A 20341-nucleotide genomic window follows, 5' to 3' on the forward strand; every position below is an offset into this window, starting at 1 on the left:
AGTGGGAAACTCTGGGTAATCCGCGGTGGTAAAGCTCGGGATCCGTGGATAAGGATTGTAACAATCTTGTAGCAGTTCCCTGAACTCAGTTTCCAGCTTCTGCCATTCGTCTCGTACTTTTTTAAGTAGAGTTTTTGTGGGAAAGAAAAAGGTGAAGTAGAGTTATTTAGTTGATAAAACAAACACTTGGTACAATTTACTATTTTTGTGGGACAAAACGTATGGAAGCTTGGAGGGAGGATTAATTCTAGTACCTGCTCTAGTGTCATTGCCCATTAGAGAAGATGTTATATTTAAAGGTTCTACCTTTTTATGTTCAAATATCAGAGATCTAGGGCTAATTATTAACCCGTGAATTCAAGAATAGGGATCTGGTTTTGACCAAGTTGCCATTAAAGTTATCTGTTCCAATTCAGTCATAAGTGTGCTTCTGTTTAGTTACAAAGTTGAATTCCAAAATCATGATCTTAAGTATGTATTGCATTAACTAACCCAAGATACTGTAGTAATTGACCTATCTGTAGTAAACTTTGTACTTTGAACGGTTTGAAGGTAGTGGTATTCTTGAATACTGCCTCAGCCTCCCTGTAGCAAGGACTACAGGCACCTGTCACCACGCCCGGGTAATTTTTTAAAAGAAATTTTGTAAGACAGTGTCTCACCAAATAATCCTCCAGCCTCATCCTCCCAAAGTGTTGGGATTACCGGCATGAGGCACCACGCCTGGCCTAAAGTGTTTAAAATTTTTGCAATTCTTATTTTTTCATTACAAAAATTAGATTTAGTACATCTGGAAAATATCCTATTTCCAAATTGAAATAAAATCCAGAAAAGAGTGTTTAAAATCGAGTGCCTAGAATCCCATTTTAGCACGCATTCAAGAATTTATTGGATACCGCATTAGTCTGCTAGGGCTGCCATAACAAAATACCACAGACTAGGTGGCTTAAACAATAGAGATTTATTTTTTTCACAGTTCTGGAGACTAGAAGTCCAAGATTAAGCTGCCATCAGTTTCTAGGCTACACAGTTTGATTTAAGGGGGGAAAAATGCCATCACAATTAGTTATAGTGAGACCTCTCTTCCTGGCTTGTAAATGGCTGCTTTCTCACCATGTCTTCTCTATGTCACTATCTCTTCTCTGTGCCTGCACATGGAAGGAAAAGGATCTCTGGTATCTCTTCCTCTTCTTTTTTTTTTTTTGAGAGAGTCTCGCTCTGTCCCCTAGGCTGGAGTGCAGTGGCACGATCTTGGCTCACTCCAACCTCCACCTCCATAGCTGGGATTACAGATGCCCCTCACCACGCCCAGTTAATTTTTGTATTTTTAGTAGAGACGGGGTTTCACCATGTTGACCAGGATGGTCTCGAACGCCAGACCTCAGGTGATCTGCATCCCCCTTGGCCTCCCAAAATGCTGGGATTACAGGCGTGAGCCATGGCGCCCAGCCTATCTCTTCCTCTCCTTATAGGAACATCAGTTCTGTTGGATTAGGGCCCCACCCTTATGACCTCTATTTAACCTTTATCACATACCTCAAGGCCCTATCACCAGATACAGTCATGTTGGGGATTAGGGATTCATGAATTTTGGGGACACACAATTCAACCCATGACAGATACCTACTAGCTTCCTGGCACTTGCGAAAACCCAGTAGGTGGAGTATAAAACAAGGAATGTAATCTAAGTAGGGCTATAAAATGTGGAAAATATTGGGAAAAGAAAGAATAAAATGCTGAAAGAATTTAGAGAGAAACAAATCAAGAGATATAGTTGAGTTGGGCCTTAGGCAGGCAGGGACTAGGGGTATTCTAGGCAGAGGCAATAGGATAATAGACAAAAAGAGTTTTATGTATTTAAGGGAAATAGAAAATCAGTATTGCTAGAACACATTATTTACACAGGGTCACACTGGGATTACACAAGATTGCAACCAGATTTGTGGAAGACCTTGTGTGTCAAGTGTCAGTTAGGGAGTCCTTTTTGGACAAAGGGGTGAGATGATCAAAGAGGTGCCTTAGGAAGATTCATCACTACTGCCTATGGCTTTGTTTAGGCCCCTGTCATTTTTGGAACTAGCTTTGCAACAGGCCTTACTATCTTCTGGCACTTTTTTCTCTACTGTATTCCCCCTTCAATCTAATCTCCATAATACTGTGGCATATGCTATTATATTCTGAATTTTATAATCTAAGCTATGTTTTTAAGTTTTAGGTTCATATGACTAGATCTAAACATCTTATATGCCATCTTAATATGGCATATAAGACCTTTTAAAATCCAATCCCAAAGTGCCTCTTGTCATATCTCTTACCATTGTCCTCATACATGTCTCTTTCTTCCTACCCACCCCCCAACACTTCAACATGCTTGTTTAAATATTAGTATTTCTATTAGGAACATTAATTGACATAATTGATTTTGAATCACATTGTAATTAGGCACATACTAAATATATTACTTTCTAGCATCAATGATGGTTCCTTTTATACTTATGGGGCTGCTTTCTTTTCCTGTCCTTGGGGATGTTAGGTGTTAGAGGACTCTGGCAGTGTTTCTGGTTTGGGGGAAGCACTGTGGGAGCTTTGTTGTAAAAATAGAGTTTGAGGAACCAAATCTGTCTGAAAAGAGCATCATGTAAAAGGGACCTTGATGTCAAGTACCAATGACGTTACTTCTGGGTACTGTCAGTCAAAGAGAGAGGAGAGGAAAGATTAAGGGAGTTCCATATCATTATTTGGAGTACACTGTATTTTAGTTATACAATGACCACTTTCCTACTCCTCACCCCTATGTACCCTGAAAAATATGTAGAATTATAAAATTACCTGAGAATGAATCTTAGGAATAGACTATAGTATAATTGTAGAGGCAATAGAAAGTTTTCTCTTCTCCTGCCCACTTCTAAATATAGGCACTGCTTCAATACCTAAATTGCCTTCCAAGAGGATGAGAGCTTTACCCTACCAATTAGAGAGAAGGCATAAAATGCATTCCAAGAAAAATGCCTGTATAATTTCAGAGTCAGCCTACAATGAGAGATTCATGATAAATCAGATCTCTTGTTTTGAGGAAGATGAAAGAAGAAGCTGGGGGTACTACAGAATTTATAAAGTTATCTTTGGCTATGATTTAACGTTGAGAAGCTCATGAGGGTTCTACACAAGATGCAGTTTTCAGAGAACCATTGAACTGTGTGTATTTCTGTGGACAGGTGTTGCCGTTTATTGTGTATGATGTCTGTTCTGTTCGGGGTGTCTTCTGTATATTTTCTTGGTGAATTTGTGTGGACAGGAGTGTATGCCATTGGGGCTAGGCCTCAGGTAGGTAGTCAGTAATTCCTTATGGATGATCCACATAATTAAATGGCAGCATTTTTGTGCCTGCATTCACCTTCATTTGCTCATAATCTGTGAGGGCAGCCCGAACTTTTGCCTAGAACCTCTTGGAGTTGCCTTAAGAGCTTTGGCACTTTTTTCCCTGTGAAGAAATGTGAGCCTGGTGAGATGGTTTACAATTCTTCTCCTTCTGCCTTTTCAATTTTGAAAGAAATCACTTCCTGTCTCATTACACCACAAAAACAGTGAGGGACCACTATGTTGGACCACACATTTGCTGTTCTCAACAGGTTCCTATAAATAAAATTCTAATCTCCCTCTTTTCATAACTCAAATGATTGAATAAATGGCATGCATCTACTACTTTATCACCCACACTTTATTTTGCTGCAATGTTCCCTTCCCCAATCATTTTACCTCCCTTTTTTGCTCTCTCTTTAGCTTTTCTGGTATCTCTTCTGTGACGTTTAAGAATGGCATACAGTTTTCAGCAATTCCTGAACAAGTACGTTATCAGTTTAGGGATTGTCATTATATTTTCTAGAATACAGCACTGTCCAATAGGACTTTCTGTGATGGTGGAAATGTTCTGCATTTATGCTATCTCCATATGGTGGCCACTAGTAGCAGGTGGCTCTCGAATACTTGAAATGTGACTACTGCAATTAAGGAACTAAATTTTAAATTGCATTTAATTTTAATTTACATAATCTCATGTGGCTAGTGTCTGCCAAGTTGAAAGCCAAGCTCTAGATCATATATTGTTAATTCTCTAGTACACACAGAAAAATTGATATACAGTCATGCTCCACATAATGACGTTTCAGTCAGTGACCAACTGCATATACAGATGTGGTCCCACGAGATTATAACACCATATTTTTACTGTACCTTTTCCATGTGTAGATATATTTAGATATACAAGTATCACTGTGTTACAGTTGCCCACAGTATTCAGTACAGTAACCTGGTGTATAGGCTTGTAGCCTAAGAGCAATCATCTATACTATATAGCCTAAGTGTGTAGTAAGCTGTAATACCATCTAGGTTTGTGTAAGTACATGCTATGATGTTCACACAACAGAATCACCCAATGACACATTTCTCATAATGTTTCCCTGTTATTAAGCAATACATGACTATTTGATAATCCACATTTGTAGGTTCCATCGGTAAGACAATAAAATTGATGGACTCATTACCTAGTTAATGTGGATAGATTCCCATTGCTATGTAAGAAACTTAGTAGTATGTCCAAATTGTTTTATTGGAGATGAATCGGGCTAAAGTGATTAAGGTCTAGCCAGTGTTCAAACTTAAAACTGGTTAAAGTTCAGAGTCAATAAAAATCCCAGGAAATGTCAAACGACGTAATCTCACCTGGATTGCTGCAGTGTCTAACTGATCTTTTGACATCTACTGTAGTTCCTCTCCAGTCCATGTTCCACACTTTAACCTAAGCAGTCATTTTAGAACACAGATCTGATCGTGTAAGCTTAATCATAACAAAAAATACATGTTTGGTTCCCTGTGGGTCTCAAAAAAGACTAAAATCCTATCATATGACCTCTAATAATGGACCTCATGTTACACCATGTTTTATCTTTCTCTCTGTACTTAAGCCACATTACCTTTTCAGTCCATTAAACACTCTGTTTAAATGGCTCTCTTTAAGGTCGCCCATGATTTCCATCCTCCCAAGTTTAAAAGTTTAATTTCTGTTCATAGAATCATTTGTTTATTCATTACATTTTTTTTTGAGACATAGTCACCAAGGCTGGAGGGCAGTGGCACATCATAGCTCACTGTAACCTTGAACTCCTGGGCTCAAGTGATCCTTCTGCCCTGGCATCCCAGGTAGCTAGGACTGCAGGCACATGCCACCATGCTTGGCTAAATTTTTTACTTTTGTTGAGACAGAGTCTTACTATGTTGCCCAGGCTGGTCTTGAACTCCTAGCCACAAGCAGTCCTCCTGCCTCAGCCTCCCAAAGAGCTGGGATTACACATGTGAGCTACTGTACCTGGCCCCATATAATTCTTGAGTTAGTAACATTCAACACAAATGACCATTCCCTCCTTTAAACCTTTCTTCTGACTTCGGTGACATCACAGAATTTTTCCCCTACTTGTAGATGCTAGAATTCCTTAATTCATTGGCCCCCTTCGCTCTGTACAGTCTCCTTCAGTGATCTCTTCTAGTTCCATGGCTTTAAAGAACATCAGTTTATTGGTATAACTCCACCCCTGATCAGTGTCAGACTGGCATATTCTACTTTCTATTCCACTCTTCTACTCAGATATCTAATAGGCATCAAACGTAACAAGTCCAAAACAAAACTTTGTTTTTTGTTTTTTTAATTTTTAAAATTTTAGATTTAGGGGTACATATACAGGTTTCTTTTTTGAGATGGAGTCTCACTTTGTCACCCAGGCTGGAGTACAGTGGCGCAATCTCGGCCCACTACAACCTCTGCCTGCTGGGTTCAAGCAATTCTCCTGCCTTAGCCTCCCAAGCAGCTGAGACTACAGGCATGAGCCACTGCACCTGGCACTCATAGCCTTCTAATTTACCCATCACGCAAATTGTGAACATTGTACCCAACAGGTAGTTTTTCAGCCCTCACCTTCCTCCTTCCCCTTATCCTTTGGAGTCCCCAATGTCTATTCTTTCCATCTTTATGTCTAGCTACCACTTATAAGCAAGCACATTTGGTATTTGATTTTCTGTTTTGAGTTATTTCACTTAATGGCCTCCAGTTCCATCCATGTTGCTGCAAAGGACATGATTTCATTCTTTTTCTTCTTTTTTTTTTTTTTGGAGACAGAGTTTCGTTCCTGTTGCCCAGGCTGCACCATCTGGCTCACTGCAACCTCTGCCTCCTGGGTTCAAGCTATTCTCCTGCCTCAGCCTCCCAAGTAGTTGGGATTACAGGCACCCACAACCACACCTAGCTAATTTTTTGTATTTTTAGTAAAGTCAGAGTTTCACCATGTTGTCCAAGCTGGTCTCGAACTCCTGACCCCAGGTGATCCACTTGCCTCGGCCTCCCAAAGTGCTAGATTACAGGCGTGAGCCACCACACCTGGATGATTTCATTCTTTTCTGTGGCTGCATGGTATTCCATATATATGTGTGTATACATACACTACATTTTCTTTATCCAGTCAACTGTTGAGGGACAGTTAGCTTGCTGCTGTGAATAGTGCTGTAATCAACATATGAGTACAAGTGTCTTTTTTTGTTTTTGTTTGAGACGGAGTCTCACTCTGTTGCCCAGGCTAGAATGCAGTGGCACAATCTCGGCTCACTGCAACTCCACCTCCCTTGTTCAAGAGATTCTTCTGCCTCAGCCTCCCGAGTAGCTGGGATTACAGGTGCGCACCACCATACCCATCTAATTTTTGTATTTTTAGTAGAGACGGAGTTTCACCGTGTTGGTCAGGCTGATCTCGAACTCCTGACCTCGTGATCCACCTGCCTCGGCCTCCCCAAAGTGCTGGGATTACAGGCATGAGCCACTGTACCCAGCCTCTAGGTGTCTTTTTTTATATAATGATTTCTTTTCCTTTGGGTAAGTACCCAGTAGTGGGACTGCTAGGTCAAATGGTAGTTCTGTTGTTGGTTCTCTGAGAAATCTCCACATATTCCATAGAGGTTGTACTAATTTACATTTCCATCAACAGTGTATAAGCATTCCCTTTTCTCCGCATGCATGCCAATATCTGTTGCCACAACAGAACTTAAAAAAAAAAGTTTTATTCTACAAAATTTTAAACATAACACAGAAGGAGAGGCTGTACCACAAACACTCATGTACCCATTCCCCAACTTCAACAACCAATTCATGGCCACTCTTGTTTCATCTGTTCGCTACTACCACTTACCCCACCCTAATCTGATTATTTTGAGGTCATCCCAAATACCATACCATTTTTTCTGTAAAATTTCTGACTGTATCTCCAAGAGATTATGACTTTCTAACACCATACCATTACCACATACAAACAATGAACAGTAATCATCAGGCAGCCTGAGTTAGAATACAATTCTTGATGTTCCCACTCTTTCCAAGTCTCTTCCTTCCCCAGTCTCCCACCACCATAAGTTAATGGCATTTCCATACATTTAGTTGCTTAGGCCTCAAGCTTGAAAGTCATCCTGTTTTCTTTTCTCGTCCCTGACCACCAATTCAGCAATTTCTGTTAGCTCTGTCTTCAAAATATACCCAACAGTTGGATATATCTGTCTTCAAAATATATCCAACTACCTCTCCTTAGTTTTTTTGTGTGTTTGCCCAGGCTGAAGTGCAGTGGTGCAATCATGGCTCACCACTGCCTCAACCTCCTGAGCTCAAGCAATCCTCCTACCTTGCCTCAGCCTCTCAAATTGTTGGGATTACAGGCATGAGCCACCATCCCCAGCCCAAATGTTCCTATAGTTGGTTCAATCACGTCATTTAGGTTTCAGCTTAAATGCTACATCCTCAGAAAAGCCTTTTTTGATCTCTATCTAAAGTAGCCCCCAAGCACCACTCAGTCACTCTTCATCTCGTTACCTTAGTTTGTTTTCTCTTTCATAGTACCTTTTAGTACCTGAGATTATCTTGTTTATAGGATACTTGTTTAATTTCTATCTCCCCCTTCAGGAATTTTGCTGTATAAGAGCAAGGACCTCTTTTATTCATTACTGTGGCCTTGATGTTTTGAATAGTGCCTGACACATACTAGACATAGGACAATTGGCCCTCCCATATCTATGTGTTTTACATCCATGGATTGAATCAACCGTGGATGGAAAATAGTCGGAAAAAAAGGTTGCATCCATACTGAACATGTATAGACGTTTTTCTTGTTATTATACCCTACACACTACAGTATAACTAACACCTATTTACATAGCATTTATATTGTATTAGATATAAGTAATCTAGAGTTTATTTGAAGTATATGGAAGGATGTGGATAGGTTTTATACAAATATTGTGCCGTTTTATATCAGGGACTTGAGCATCCTTGGATTTTGGTAACCATAGGAGGACCTGGAACCAAATCCCCATGGATACTAACGAATGACTGTAATTATATTTTGAATGAAGAATGAGTTAATAAATGTATGAACTCTGTGGTACTCTCTCTTACCGCTGCATTATTTAAAGACAAATATTGCTGAGGGCTTTCATAACCAAGAAAACCTCTATCCAAAAGGCACAACTTAACCCTTGGCCTCAGAAGATCAGTTCAGTTTAGCAAGTGAAAAGGAAGGTTTTGAAGGGGAGTTTAAAGGAGACATTTTTTTTTTTAATAGGCCAGTCATAGGAGGTAAAGTGGCAAGGTGGGTCCCTGTCTTCTACTTACCTTTTCTTTTTTTTTTTTTTTGGACTCCCCAAATAGCACTACCATCATTTGTTTGGAATTTGCCACTTAAGCACAATACATATATCCTCCACTATGTATGGTGGTTGCCCAGTGAATATGTTGAGATTATCCCTTAAGAATTCCAGTTTACAGAGAATACTGTTAAAAAAATAGAAAGATACAGGACGAGAAGATAATGAACTTGGTTTTAGACCTGATATTTGCCAGTGTTTTATTAGTCTGAATTATGAGCCTTCTGGAAGCTGTTTCACTTCTAGATTGAGGTATAGAAAAGGCCATTAAATTCACTAATTAAAAATTAATGGAATGATAGAATCTAGACTACAGACTTAGATTGAATGGGCTAAGTGGTTTGTAATTGGAAACTACCTAAATGTTCGTTAATGAGAAAGTAACCAAATGAGTTGTGCTTGAACAGGATAGAATACTTATGCAACTATTTAAAATATCTTCAGGGCTGGGTGTGGTGGCTCTTGCCTGTAATCCCAGCACTTTGGGAGACTGAGGCGGGCTGATTGCTTGAATCCAGGAGTTCGAGACCAGCCTGGGCAATGTGGCAAAACCCTCTCTCTACAAAAATATACAAAAAAATTAGCTGGGTGTAGTTGCACATGCCTATGGTCACAGCTATTTGAGGGGCTGAGGTGGGAGGATCACCTGAGCCCAGGAGGCAAAGGTTGCAGTGAGCCAATATCACACCACTGCACTCCAGCCTGAGCAACAGAGTGAGACCCCGTCCCCCCAAAAAAGAAGAAAAAAAAAATCAAGACGTTTCTAGCAACAAGAGCAGAGTGCTCATAATATAATGTCATAAAGCCAGATTTTAAAATGTCACATAGTACCTCAGTTTTATAAAAACATTAATAGGTATGTGTAGAAAAAAGACCAAAGGAACATATTAAAGTGTTGATAATGGTTAACTATAGATGATTTTATTTAAAGTGTTTTCTAACTTTTCTAAAATGAAAGTAATAATTTAATCATAATAAGAATTTTTATTTTAACAAATGGATGAGGAAAGAAAGGAATTGGTTTCAGTCATGGATTTAAGTTTGGGAAAGGTAAGAAGTAGGATAGTATATTGAGGGAGAAAGAATCAAACGTTGCTTTTAATACATATTAATATTGAATGTTAACTTGGATGTTTTCAATAATAAGTGTATTCCTAGTATTATATAATTCTGTTTTATTTTCTTTCGTTCTTTCTTTTTTTAAGAGACAGGATCTCACTATCGCCCAGGCAGGAGTACAGTGGTGTGATCATAGCTCACTGCAGCCTTGAACTCCTGGGCTCAGTGATCTTCCTGCCCTAGCCTCCCAGGTAGCTAGGATTGTAGGCATGAGTCACCATGCCCGGCTAATTAAAAAAATTTTTTTTTTGTAGAGACAGGGTCTCACTATGTCTGTCATTCAGGCTGGTCTCGAATTTCTGGGTTCAAGCTATATTCCTGCCTCAGCCTCCTAAAGTGTTGGGATTACAGGTGTGAGCCACCGTGCCTAGCCATTTTCTTGATGCTTTGTAAGTGACTGTGGTTTTTTGTTGTTGTTGTTGTTCTTGTTTGGATATTTTGTAAATCTGAGAAACAAAAAAGAAAGAGAAAGATACACTGCCAGAAACTTCTCCCAGAGTTTAACTGAAGACGAGATGTAGCTGATGTCTGATGTCCAGCCTCTCTCTAGTGACAAGTGAAAAGAAGTACACTGATCACATGTGGGTAGGAGGGCTATGCTATGTGGGTAGTTACTACCAGTCTTTTTAAGTTCCCTGCCCTTTTGATATTATTTTCTGTTGTTTTTTTTTTTTTTGAGAATTGGAGGCTTTCTGAGGGAAGAGGGATCCTTGGGACATATGAGCTACGGTTACTAAGAAAAAGTAAAAACAAGTAGTATACTTTATTGACTGTATGCTGGAGATGGAAGGAGCATACACTGTTTGCTAAACACCATGCCAGCAAACGGGATTTCAACGTGAGTAAAACAGTCTTAACTCTTAAGACAGTCACATTTGAGCCAAGGAGGCAGAGTTGGTGCCCACTGTTAAGATTACCATTACTTAACCTACCTATCATCCTTGAACATTTTCTTATGGTTACACTGTATTTGGCTTGGTTTCCTCACTCCTGACTTAAAGGATTGTAAAATATCCAAGAGCTTTATTTTTTACTTAAATACTTATTTTTTATCACTAACTTTCCATTCGGGTTATATTCTTTTATTTTAAATACATATAGGAATTACTCAAGGTGATGAGGACAATTGATGACAGAATAGTACATGAATTAAACACTACGGTTCCAACAGCTTCCTTTGCAGGGAAAATTGATGCCAGCCAAACCTGTAAACAACTTTATGAGTCTGTAAGTGTATTTTTTGAGTCTTTTGCTTCTTTCATGTCTTTCTTTGCAGACTGAATAAGAAATCAGTTATCTTGTAACTCAACTGTGACTAAAGGAATGCCATCTTCAGGTTTCTTTGCCTATACCTGATGGTGTATATAAGTTTTGATCTGGTTACTACACATTCAAGAAAATGTGTGACCTTATGCTTGTGAAATCTTACCAAACCTGAGAAGAAATGGTTCTAAAGAATGGGAGCAGTTGTTTTGCAGCCTTTACCTCACGGAGACCTTATGTACAAAGGAATGAAAGAGGAGAGTGAAACAGTGAAGTAAGACAGTAACAAGAGCAAGGACTGTGAGTACATCAGTCCTAAAAAGACAGACAACTGGTATAAAAAAGAATTAAAACCCTTCACACCTTTAAATCTTCTTTTTCTCACTCCTCAGGAAGGGGAATAGAAGCATTTGGCAACTGGGAGAGAAGGAAAGCCAATGGATCAGTTGTCCTTTCCTGAGGCTTTGGTTTCTCAAGTATATTTTTTTCATTGCCCCCCTTTATTTCTCTTTTTTATTCTCCAAAAGCAGAAGGAAATAATGATGCAGCAAAATCTTTTTCATAGTTTATTTACCTATATTCTTTCATTAATGCGGAAGCTAAAGTTCAAATGACACTTATTATTTTAAGTTCTACCACAAGGTTATTGTTTGGATTCATAGTCATAAAGAAGGCATCCTTAAAACCTAAAGTGCCTCTCTCAAATCAGTTTTGGACAAGCTTATCTATGTCAGTTAAATTCAGAGCATTAACTACTGATATTTTTGTTCTGTGTTAAAGTGTGTTATTTTAAATGAGCAGGTAAGTCTTGTGGCTTGAGAAAACCATAAGGTTGTGGACTTAATGAGTGGAATTCAGTGTCCAGAGTCGATAGTATGGGACCTAGTCCTAATTGGCTATGAGGTTGTTTGACAGTTCACTTTCTTTGGGTACCTCTGTCTGAAGAACTAAAATTTATGGTCACTTTGGTGATACTCCCTCTCTCACCTCACTACTCATATAATTTCCATAATCTATAAAATTGTTTCCATTTACAGTCTTCCTATTAACCTAGATGTTTATAGTGTAGTGATTAACAATATGGATGCTAGATCTAGATTATTCACATCTGCTACCTCCTAGCTAGGTGACCTTGAATATGTTACATAACCTCTGCCTCAGGTTTTTTTTTTGTTTGTTTGTTTGTTTGTTTTGAGACAGTGTCTCACTTTGTCACCCAGACTGGAGTACAGTGGAAGGATCTCAGCTCAGTGCAACCTCCACCTCCTGGGTTCAAATGATTCTCGCACCTCAGCCTCCCAAGTAGCTGGGACTACAGGCACACGCTTCCACACCTGGCTAATTGTTTTTGTATTTTTTGGTGGAGATGGGGTTTTCACCGTGTTGGCCAGTCTGGTCTCGAACTCCTGACCTCAAGTGATCCACCCACCTCGGCCTCCCAAAGTGCTGGGATTACAGGTGTGAGCCAACATGCTCGGCTGTCTGCCTCAGTTTTAATATTTGTAAACTAGTATAATAATAGTACCTAGTTCATACAGTTGTTGGCGCATTGAGTTATACAGTGCCTACAGTACTCAGTGTTTTGTATATAAATATTGCTGGTCAGGTGCGGCAGCTCACGCCTGTAATCCCAACACTTTGGGAGGCTGAGGTGGGAGGATCGCTTGAGTCCAGGAGTTCAAGACCAACCTGGGTGACATAGCGAAACTGCATCTCCACAAAAAATACAAAAATTAGCTGGGCTTAGTGGCGTGCGCCTACAGTCCCAGACACTTGAGAGGCTAAGGCAGGAGGATTGCTTGAGCCCAGGAGGCAGAGGTTGCAGTGAGCCAAGATCACACCACCACAGTCTAGCCTGAGGGACAGAGCAAGACCCTGTCTCAAAAAATGTTTGCCGCTACTGCTATCATTTTTTTTAACAGGCCCTGTGAGAGTCACAAGTTGTTATTTTTTATCTCCTTGTTGAGTCAGGATAAGCTTGCATACTAAATTTAGAACTCTTCTGTTTTGGAAATCCTGTGTGTGTGTTTGGGTTTTTCTCTGTATCTTTATCCTGGAAGGATTCAGCAACATGTATATCAAGTAAAGCTTAATTTTTCAAGTAGCTTTGTGCCAGGGATCAAGCCTGCAGCAGAGTGCCCATACCAATAAGTACCACTGAGTTCCCTTAAATATTATGTCAGTCAAGAAGCAGAACTCTATGAAATGTCCAAGTTGCTCATGTTCACCCTGACTTTAATCCCTGGCCCAGCTTCCTTCTATAGCTGAAGAAGGGATATTTGCCTTTTCAAATAGCACTTCTTCCTAGGAGATGATCAGTAAAGTTATTATGAAGCACTTGTTTAAGAAATTTCAAAACTCAAAAGTTACTCAAGATAAAACTTATAAATGTCAATGAGATCTCATTAGAGCATATTCCCTTCAATATGTGACTTTTTTTAGCTTTACATTGTTTATTCCCATGGTAAACATAAAAATCAGTACTGAACAATAAAGTCTACGAACTTGAAACAGTGCTTTACAAATGCAGATTTTGGGGTATTATCAAAATGTGGCTGTGATTATGGAAGTACGTTTGAAACACGACCATGATACTTTATGAATCAAGATGGGAAATAAATGAGAACTGTTTTTATTAATTCGTTGCATTAAGATGGAGGTTATCAAAGAGTTGTTCTGTCAGACATCCTTAATTTCAATCAGCACACACAATTGATGCAACTACTAATCTGTGCTTCATATATAAGTTTTCCTTATCAGTACTTATACTTTATAATCTTGAAAAGGGCTCTGTCTTCCGTAGGTAAATGTAGCATTCTTTGTTATTCTTTATTGTAGTGAAATCTTCTATACATGACTTAGTTTATAATTTCTTTCACTTGTTAACAATGTGAGACAGAAAAAAATATGAAAGGACAAAGAGAGGAAGAATAGCCGTCCGTGGCCAGGCGTGCGCGGGTGGTTGTAGAATAGAGGAACACATGAATGGAATCACAGGAAAAGTCAGTGGTGTAAGGTAGACGAAACTGAAGTGAAAAGCCCAGTGTGGGGAATGCAGGAAGCCGAGGGCAATACCGGGAGTATATTGAGGAGGAGGACAGCCCCAGACTTCATACCTTCCACCCTCAGAGATGCTGCTGGTTATGTTTTTAGATGAAGTAGCTGATTCAACACAATCTTCTCTTTCATGGTTTCAGTCATCAGAAATTGTTTTAGAAAGTATTAAATTTGTATAGTCTCAAGAATTTTTTTGAAAAGCACTAAAATGTGATAAATTGATGCATTTTTCTCCTTTCATTCCTTTGTTCTTTTAGTTGATGGCAGCTCATGCCAGTAGAGACAGAGTCATAAAAAATTGTATAGCCCAGACCTCAGCAGTAGTAAAAAACCTCCGGGAAGAGAGAGAAAAGAATTTGGATGATTTAACGTTATTAAAGCAACTTAGAAAAGAGCAGACAAAGGTAAGTTGAACAGAATTAACATTTCTCAGGCAAAGTTTTTCCAACTGTGGCCCTCAAAGTAAAATTTTTAATATGAAAATTTTGGCATACGAATGCTTCAATTTTAGTGGGCTTTATTTTATTATGGTTAGATATTAATTGGTAAATTAATGCGCACGTCTTGAACAAATGCAACATAGCAGCTTTGTCTAAAATGAGCACAGTCATAATTTATTTTCATTTATTTGTTTCTTTCTATTAAAGACAAGGGATCACTATAGGTGAAGTACCACATCAGAAATTCTGGGGAAATCACATCTGTATAGTATCTCCCTTTTGAGACATAACTTGAGAAAAAACATCTCTAATATATTTTGAAAATAGCTCCAGTTTCATTCTGTAGAAATCTGCTGAAATGTAATATAGACTATTTAACTTCAGGATATTACCCTCGTTAGCCATAAAAATATAGTGTGATTTAAATACAACCAGATGCACTTGTACCTCATTATAATTGATTTCCCTACTGTGTAAAATTGCTAGGGATCTTTGGCCTTTTCTTGGACATGACTTTTCCCATTTCCTCCCCATTCCTGCCGTGTTTTACTTTTAAGAAAACAGGAAGTACCTACCTAGGATGTGTCAGAGGAAGCCTTATTTTCCCAAGTCAACTATAATGTAGATAGGGTGTAGACTTCAGAATACAGTTAATGCAGCAGAACTGTTTCTTTACAGGCCTTGTGTGTGATGAGTCAAGGAAAAAATAGAAAAATACAGCATATTTTATTATGTGGGATTTATTGCTGTCTTTCTTTTGAGGGGTCTCTTAGCGGCAACTTTTTATCTTGTATAATTTCAAACTTACAAAAAAGTTGTAAGAATAGTACAAGGAACTCCCATGTGCCCTTTACCTATATTCACTTATTATTTATATGTTGCCCCACCTGCTTTACAGTTTATTCTCTTCACCCTCCCTCTCTCCTTCTCTTCATCCTTCCCTGCCTTCCTCACTCTCCCTCTCTCCCCACACACCTGTGTGCATAAATATATTTTTTCCATGAACCATTTTGAGAGTATGTTGTACACATTGTGCCACTTTACCCTTAAACTCATTAGTTATTTCGAAGAACAGGGACTTTTCCTACAGAACCAGTGTACAATTATCAAAATCATGGTTTTTTTGTTTGTTTTTGAGATGGGGTCTCACTCTGTCACCTAGGCTGGAGTGCAGTGGTGCAATCTCAATTACTGCAACCTCTGCTTCTGAGGCTCAAGCAATCCTGCCTTAGCCTCCCCAGTAGCTGGGACTACAGGCATGAACCACCACACCCAGCTCATTTTTTGTATTTTGGGTAGAGATGGGGTCTCGCCATGTCACCCAAGCTTGTCTCAAACTCCTGAGCTCAAAGTGATCCACCCTCCTCCACCTCCCAAAATGCTAGGATTATAGGTGTGAGCCACCACACCTGACTTCATGTTTGTATTTTAAGATGGCATAATAGGTGACTTATGGATCCTTGTGGGATTGAGTCATGCTTTTCATACTGCACAGTCATGAAGTTTGCCCTTTGTTTAGAAGATGTAGCTAAACTGTGAAAAGGGGACCTCATCATCTATTGAAAACTATTAGTAGAAAAGAAAAGAAACCTCTTTCCTTGTAGCTGGCTGCACACAAGGTGAGTAGGCCAGGCTGCTGCACTTTCTCGATCGTTCCGCCAATTCAGGATGTCTCACTGGATCCAGGACTCAGCCACTGTCTTTGCTGCTCTCTTTGTTAATGACTACATCAGGTCTGTATTCGATACCTGCTCATGCAACAGGCACTGGTGGATCCCTTGGACAGTGACCTAATGCAGTGATGTTGATCTTATTCCCCTTGCTGTTCATGAAGGCGTATAGATTATTTATTTATTTATTTATTTACTTATTTATTTATATTTTTTTTGACATGGAGTCTCACACTTTCGCCCAGGCTGGAATGGTGCAATCTTGGCTCACTACAACCTCTACCTCCCAGGTTCAAGAGATTCTCCTGCCTCAGCCTCCCTAGTAGCTGGGATTACAGGTGCCTGCCACCACGCCCAGCTAAATTTTTTTGTTTTTTGTATTTTTAGTAGGGACGGGTTTTCACCATTTTGGCCAGGCTGCTCTCGAACTCCTGACCTTGTGATCCCCCCGTCTTGGCTTCCCAAAGTGCTGGGATTACAGGCCTGAGCCACTATGCCCAGCTGGCATATAGATAATTTATATAAAACTGGTGAAAGTCTAGTAATATTGGAGTTTGTATTTCAATGCTCTTGAAGGTGTTGACAAAGGAAACTGCAGGGCAAAGGCTGTTAAATCAGAAACTGAAAAGTCAGTGTTTACAGATCAAGTCAAACAGAATAGAGTGACTAGTTAGTGAAGAGCAAAGTTCAAAACTCTAAACTACTGAGTGTTTGGGAGTGATTGTGACACACAATTTACTCAGCCTCCAGATCTGCCCTTGTGTCTTTAGGGCCCAGATAGAATCACCAGGATGACCACTGCAAGGAGGGGTTGAGAAACCAATCAGTGAGTTGCATGAGATTTGCTTTCTAGCTTGATAACATATAGGGCTGGAGGTAACCATGGGTTAGTACATAAGCAAATAAGGAAACGTGAATTTTTTTTTTAATTTTCAAGTTTGCTATGAAGATTATGGAATCAGAAAGAGCTCTTGGAGATGGTACAACTCTACCTCTTCATTTTCTGTCTGAGGAAAAAGACTCAGAGATACTAACTGACACCCCCAAAGCCACAAGCTAGTAAGTGGTAGAACTGGGACTTTAACCCATCTCTTCTGACCCTGGATTCAGTCAATTTCTTTAAGTTGTGACTAATAGTCAAATACTTTAGTGAGTATATTTTATTGATAGACAGATGCCAGTCAGAAACTCCCCACTACTTTACCTGAACCTTTCTAACTCAAAAAAAGCACCTTTCTTGCTGGACCTCTGTAACTGCTGTCACATGTTAGTGGCCTTAAGTTTACCTGTTGAAGACCTAGAGACAACTGTCTCAAAGGTGACAGTTTGTTGGTAGCACTGATAAAATTATATTAGAAGTTGGCTGTAATATCTGCAATGTTGTAGAATTTTAAAAAATAATCCAAAGGCAGACAGCTCTAAGGAAATAAATCCCACCTACCTTGGTGGCTTTGTAATCTTGTTCTGAAAATTCTGATTTTGAGTCTGTAAAATAGAGCTGATACCTAATAACTTCTTATTTTTTTTGAGGAGGGGGGTGGTGTGGGGAGGATTCAAGGATGTAAGAAAGACCTTGCATATTGGCTGCTACAAAGTAGCAGTTTCTTTCCTTTATGAGTCTCTGACACTCCATATTTGTTGCATTAATCCTCTTTGTCATATCACCAACCAGTGGTTTCTAGCTTTTGTTTCACTACTGCTTAAGGGCAGGGTGTTGTGGCAGGGGAGGATCCCCTGTCTCAGCGTCAGTGTATTCTCTTTGGACAGTTCTAATTGTTCCAAGATTTTCATATATATTGTGAAATTCTGCTCCCATAATATATAAGTACTGCTTCTTCTTATTCTCTCTGGAGTTACCCAGGATAATTCTGAACCCTTTTCTACATAGTATCCCTTTAAATATTTGAGAGCAGTTTTGAAGACTATCTTAGTGACTTTCACACTGTTCCTCAACTGAAATTATTTCTTTGGCAGTCAGTCCAGGCTTTGTCAGAGAAGTGGAGCTTTAATGATTTTGGTCTGTATAGCTGATTAAAAGGGGAACTTAGGTTGCATTGGTGGGCTTCTTCAGGCTTGTTACTACTGCACAGCACAGGACTAATTGTCAGAATGCAGTCCTTCTCCTTGTTCCACTGTTCTTGCCATGTGTACAGGCCTACGCTTTGACACCAGTTCTGAATCTAAGAAGGGAGTTTGCAAGGGGCCATTGGACCTGTACCAAGTTCCATTCTTATCAGTGTTGCCACGAATGTCTCAAACCTCCTGCCTGAACTGCGCTCCTGGTTGGCCAGGGTCTTTGGCCTGGGTGTCAGATTCATGCTTGCCCAGATCTTGTTGAGCTCTCTGGCATTTTATTCCCAAATCTGGTCTGGGTTCTTCACTTTGGCCTGAGGAAGTCATCCTGGTGTTAAACTCTTAGGTGGCATCAACCTATATTTCATGCTTTTTCTCCTCATTTTCCTGAATATTTTCAAGCCTTCTGCCTGGAACTAGCCAGCTTTTTCCCCTTCAAGTCCTCTAACAAAATGTTACCGGGAGTATTGTGAGCCCTGCTCTCAGGGCCTGGCAATGGAATTGGCTACTTTTCTCTCGGAGTAATTAGGTTGGCAATTATAAAGAAAGCTAAAGACTTGGCATTTTTAGCCTGAGACCTCTGACTGTATGGTTAAGGTGTGAGGAAGCGCATGCCTTTCTAGATCACTTCCACCTATATTCTCTTTCCTCCCTGAGGTTCTTTTTTTCTTAATTCTCTATTCAAATCAGGTTTACACTTCCTTGTCCTTTTTTTCCTCTGTGCTATCTTTGCAAATCTGTAGTTGTATGATCAATCTCTAGAACTGGAATCATTGGGTTCAAGGACATGAGAATGTACATTTCCTGTGAGTCTTGACAAATTGCCCTCCATAGAAGTTGTAACAATTTATACTCTTACTAAGAATATATAGGAGTATGTCTTTTCCCATACCTTCACTAATGTTAGGTTTTATCAGACTTACTCATTTTGTCATATTATGGCTTAATTTGCATTTCTTTATACATTAGTAAGACTGGCATTTTGTATGTCTTCCGTGAACTGACTGGCCTTGGGATTTTTTTTTAAAGCTCTCAAGGTGATTAGAATATGCAGCAAAGTTTGAGATTAGCAATTGATTAGATATGGGGAAAGTTGATTGTGTCAAAGAAGCTTCCAAACTCTGCCATTAACAGACAAAAATACTAGAGCAGCAGCAGGTTTTGTTGGGTAAACATGAGTGTGGTTTTAGCTCTTTAAATTTTATAACTTCAATTTTTTTCTTGCTCTTTAAATTTTATAACTTCAATTTTTTTTTTCTTGCAGTTGAAATGGATGCAGTCAGAACTGAATGTTGAAGAAGTGGTAAATGACAGGAGCTGGAAGGTACAAAATAACGTTGGTGTTTGGAAAGAAGTAGCAGGGAAACTGAACTAACAAAGGGAAACCAAGGGAGGGGAGTAAAGAGTGCCTTGAGGCTGTAAGGAGAGTAGAGATCACTCCTTTACATTTATAGTTGAGGGTTGTAACCTTTTGGGGGGTGGGGGAGGGAGAGCAGGATTCAGTTAGCATCTAATTAGAGCCATTTTATAACAATTAGCTTTACTGGGCCAGGCGAGGCGGCTCATGCCTGTAATCCCAGCACTTTGGGAGGCCAAGGCGGGTGGATGACCTGAGATCAGGAGTTCAAGACCAGCCTGGCCAACGTGGTGAAACCCTGTGTCTACTAAAAATACAAAAATTAGCCAGGCGTGGTGGCTCACACCTATAATCCCAGCTACTTGGGGGGCTGAGGCAGGAGAATTGCTCAAACCCGGGAGGCAGAGGTTGGAGTGAGTTGAGATCAAGCCATTGCACTCCAGCCTGGGCAACAGAGTGAGACTCCATCTCCAAAAAAAAAACCAAAACAAAACAAAATTAGCTTTATAAGCATATGATAGAACTAAATGAGCTGCCATCATAACAACATTAAAGGCATTCTCTATGTCTCCTAACACTAATTACAGGCATAGTTGACATTTAGAGTTACTACTCAGAACCTTCAAGGAGGCTAT

At 39.6% G+C, this 20341-nt stretch overlaps 1 protein-coding gene across 7 annotated transcripts in view; it reads left to right on the top strand.

Annotated features, from left to right (window-relative positions):
* The window catches only part of MIX23 (mitochondrial matrix import factor 23), a 51554-nt gene extending 31802 nt beyond the window's left edge, over positions 1–19752 (top strand). For 4 of the 7 annotated variants that reach the window (XM_017858208.1, XM_017858209.1, XM_017858204.1 and 1 more), the window contains 4 exons: positions 10948–11073; positions 14424–14570; positions 17214–17335; positions 19614–19689. In XM_017858208.1, the coding sequence (XP_017713697.1) occupies positions 10963–11073; positions 14424–14570; positions 17214–17335; positions 19614–19617 (384 nt within the window). In that variant the 5' untranslated portion in view covers positions 10948–10962 and the 3' untranslated portion in view covers positions 19618–19689. Of the gene's footprint in view, positions 1–10947; positions 11074–14423; positions 14571–17213; positions 17336–19613 lie in introns of all 7 variants that reach the window. The other 3 variants (XM_017858210.1, XM_017858205.1, XM_017858207.1) reach the window with 3 other exon arrangements.
* Positions 19753–20341: the final 589 nt, after the last annotated feature.

Source organism: Rhinopithecus bieti, unplaced genomic scaffold, assembly GCF_001698545.2.
Source record: "Rhinopithecus bieti isolate Rb0 unplaced genomic scaffold, ASM169854v2 scaffold_48450, whole genome shotgun sequence".
NCBI lineage: Eukaryota > Metazoa > Chordata > Mammalia > Primates > Cercopithecidae > Rhinopithecus > Rhinopithecus bieti.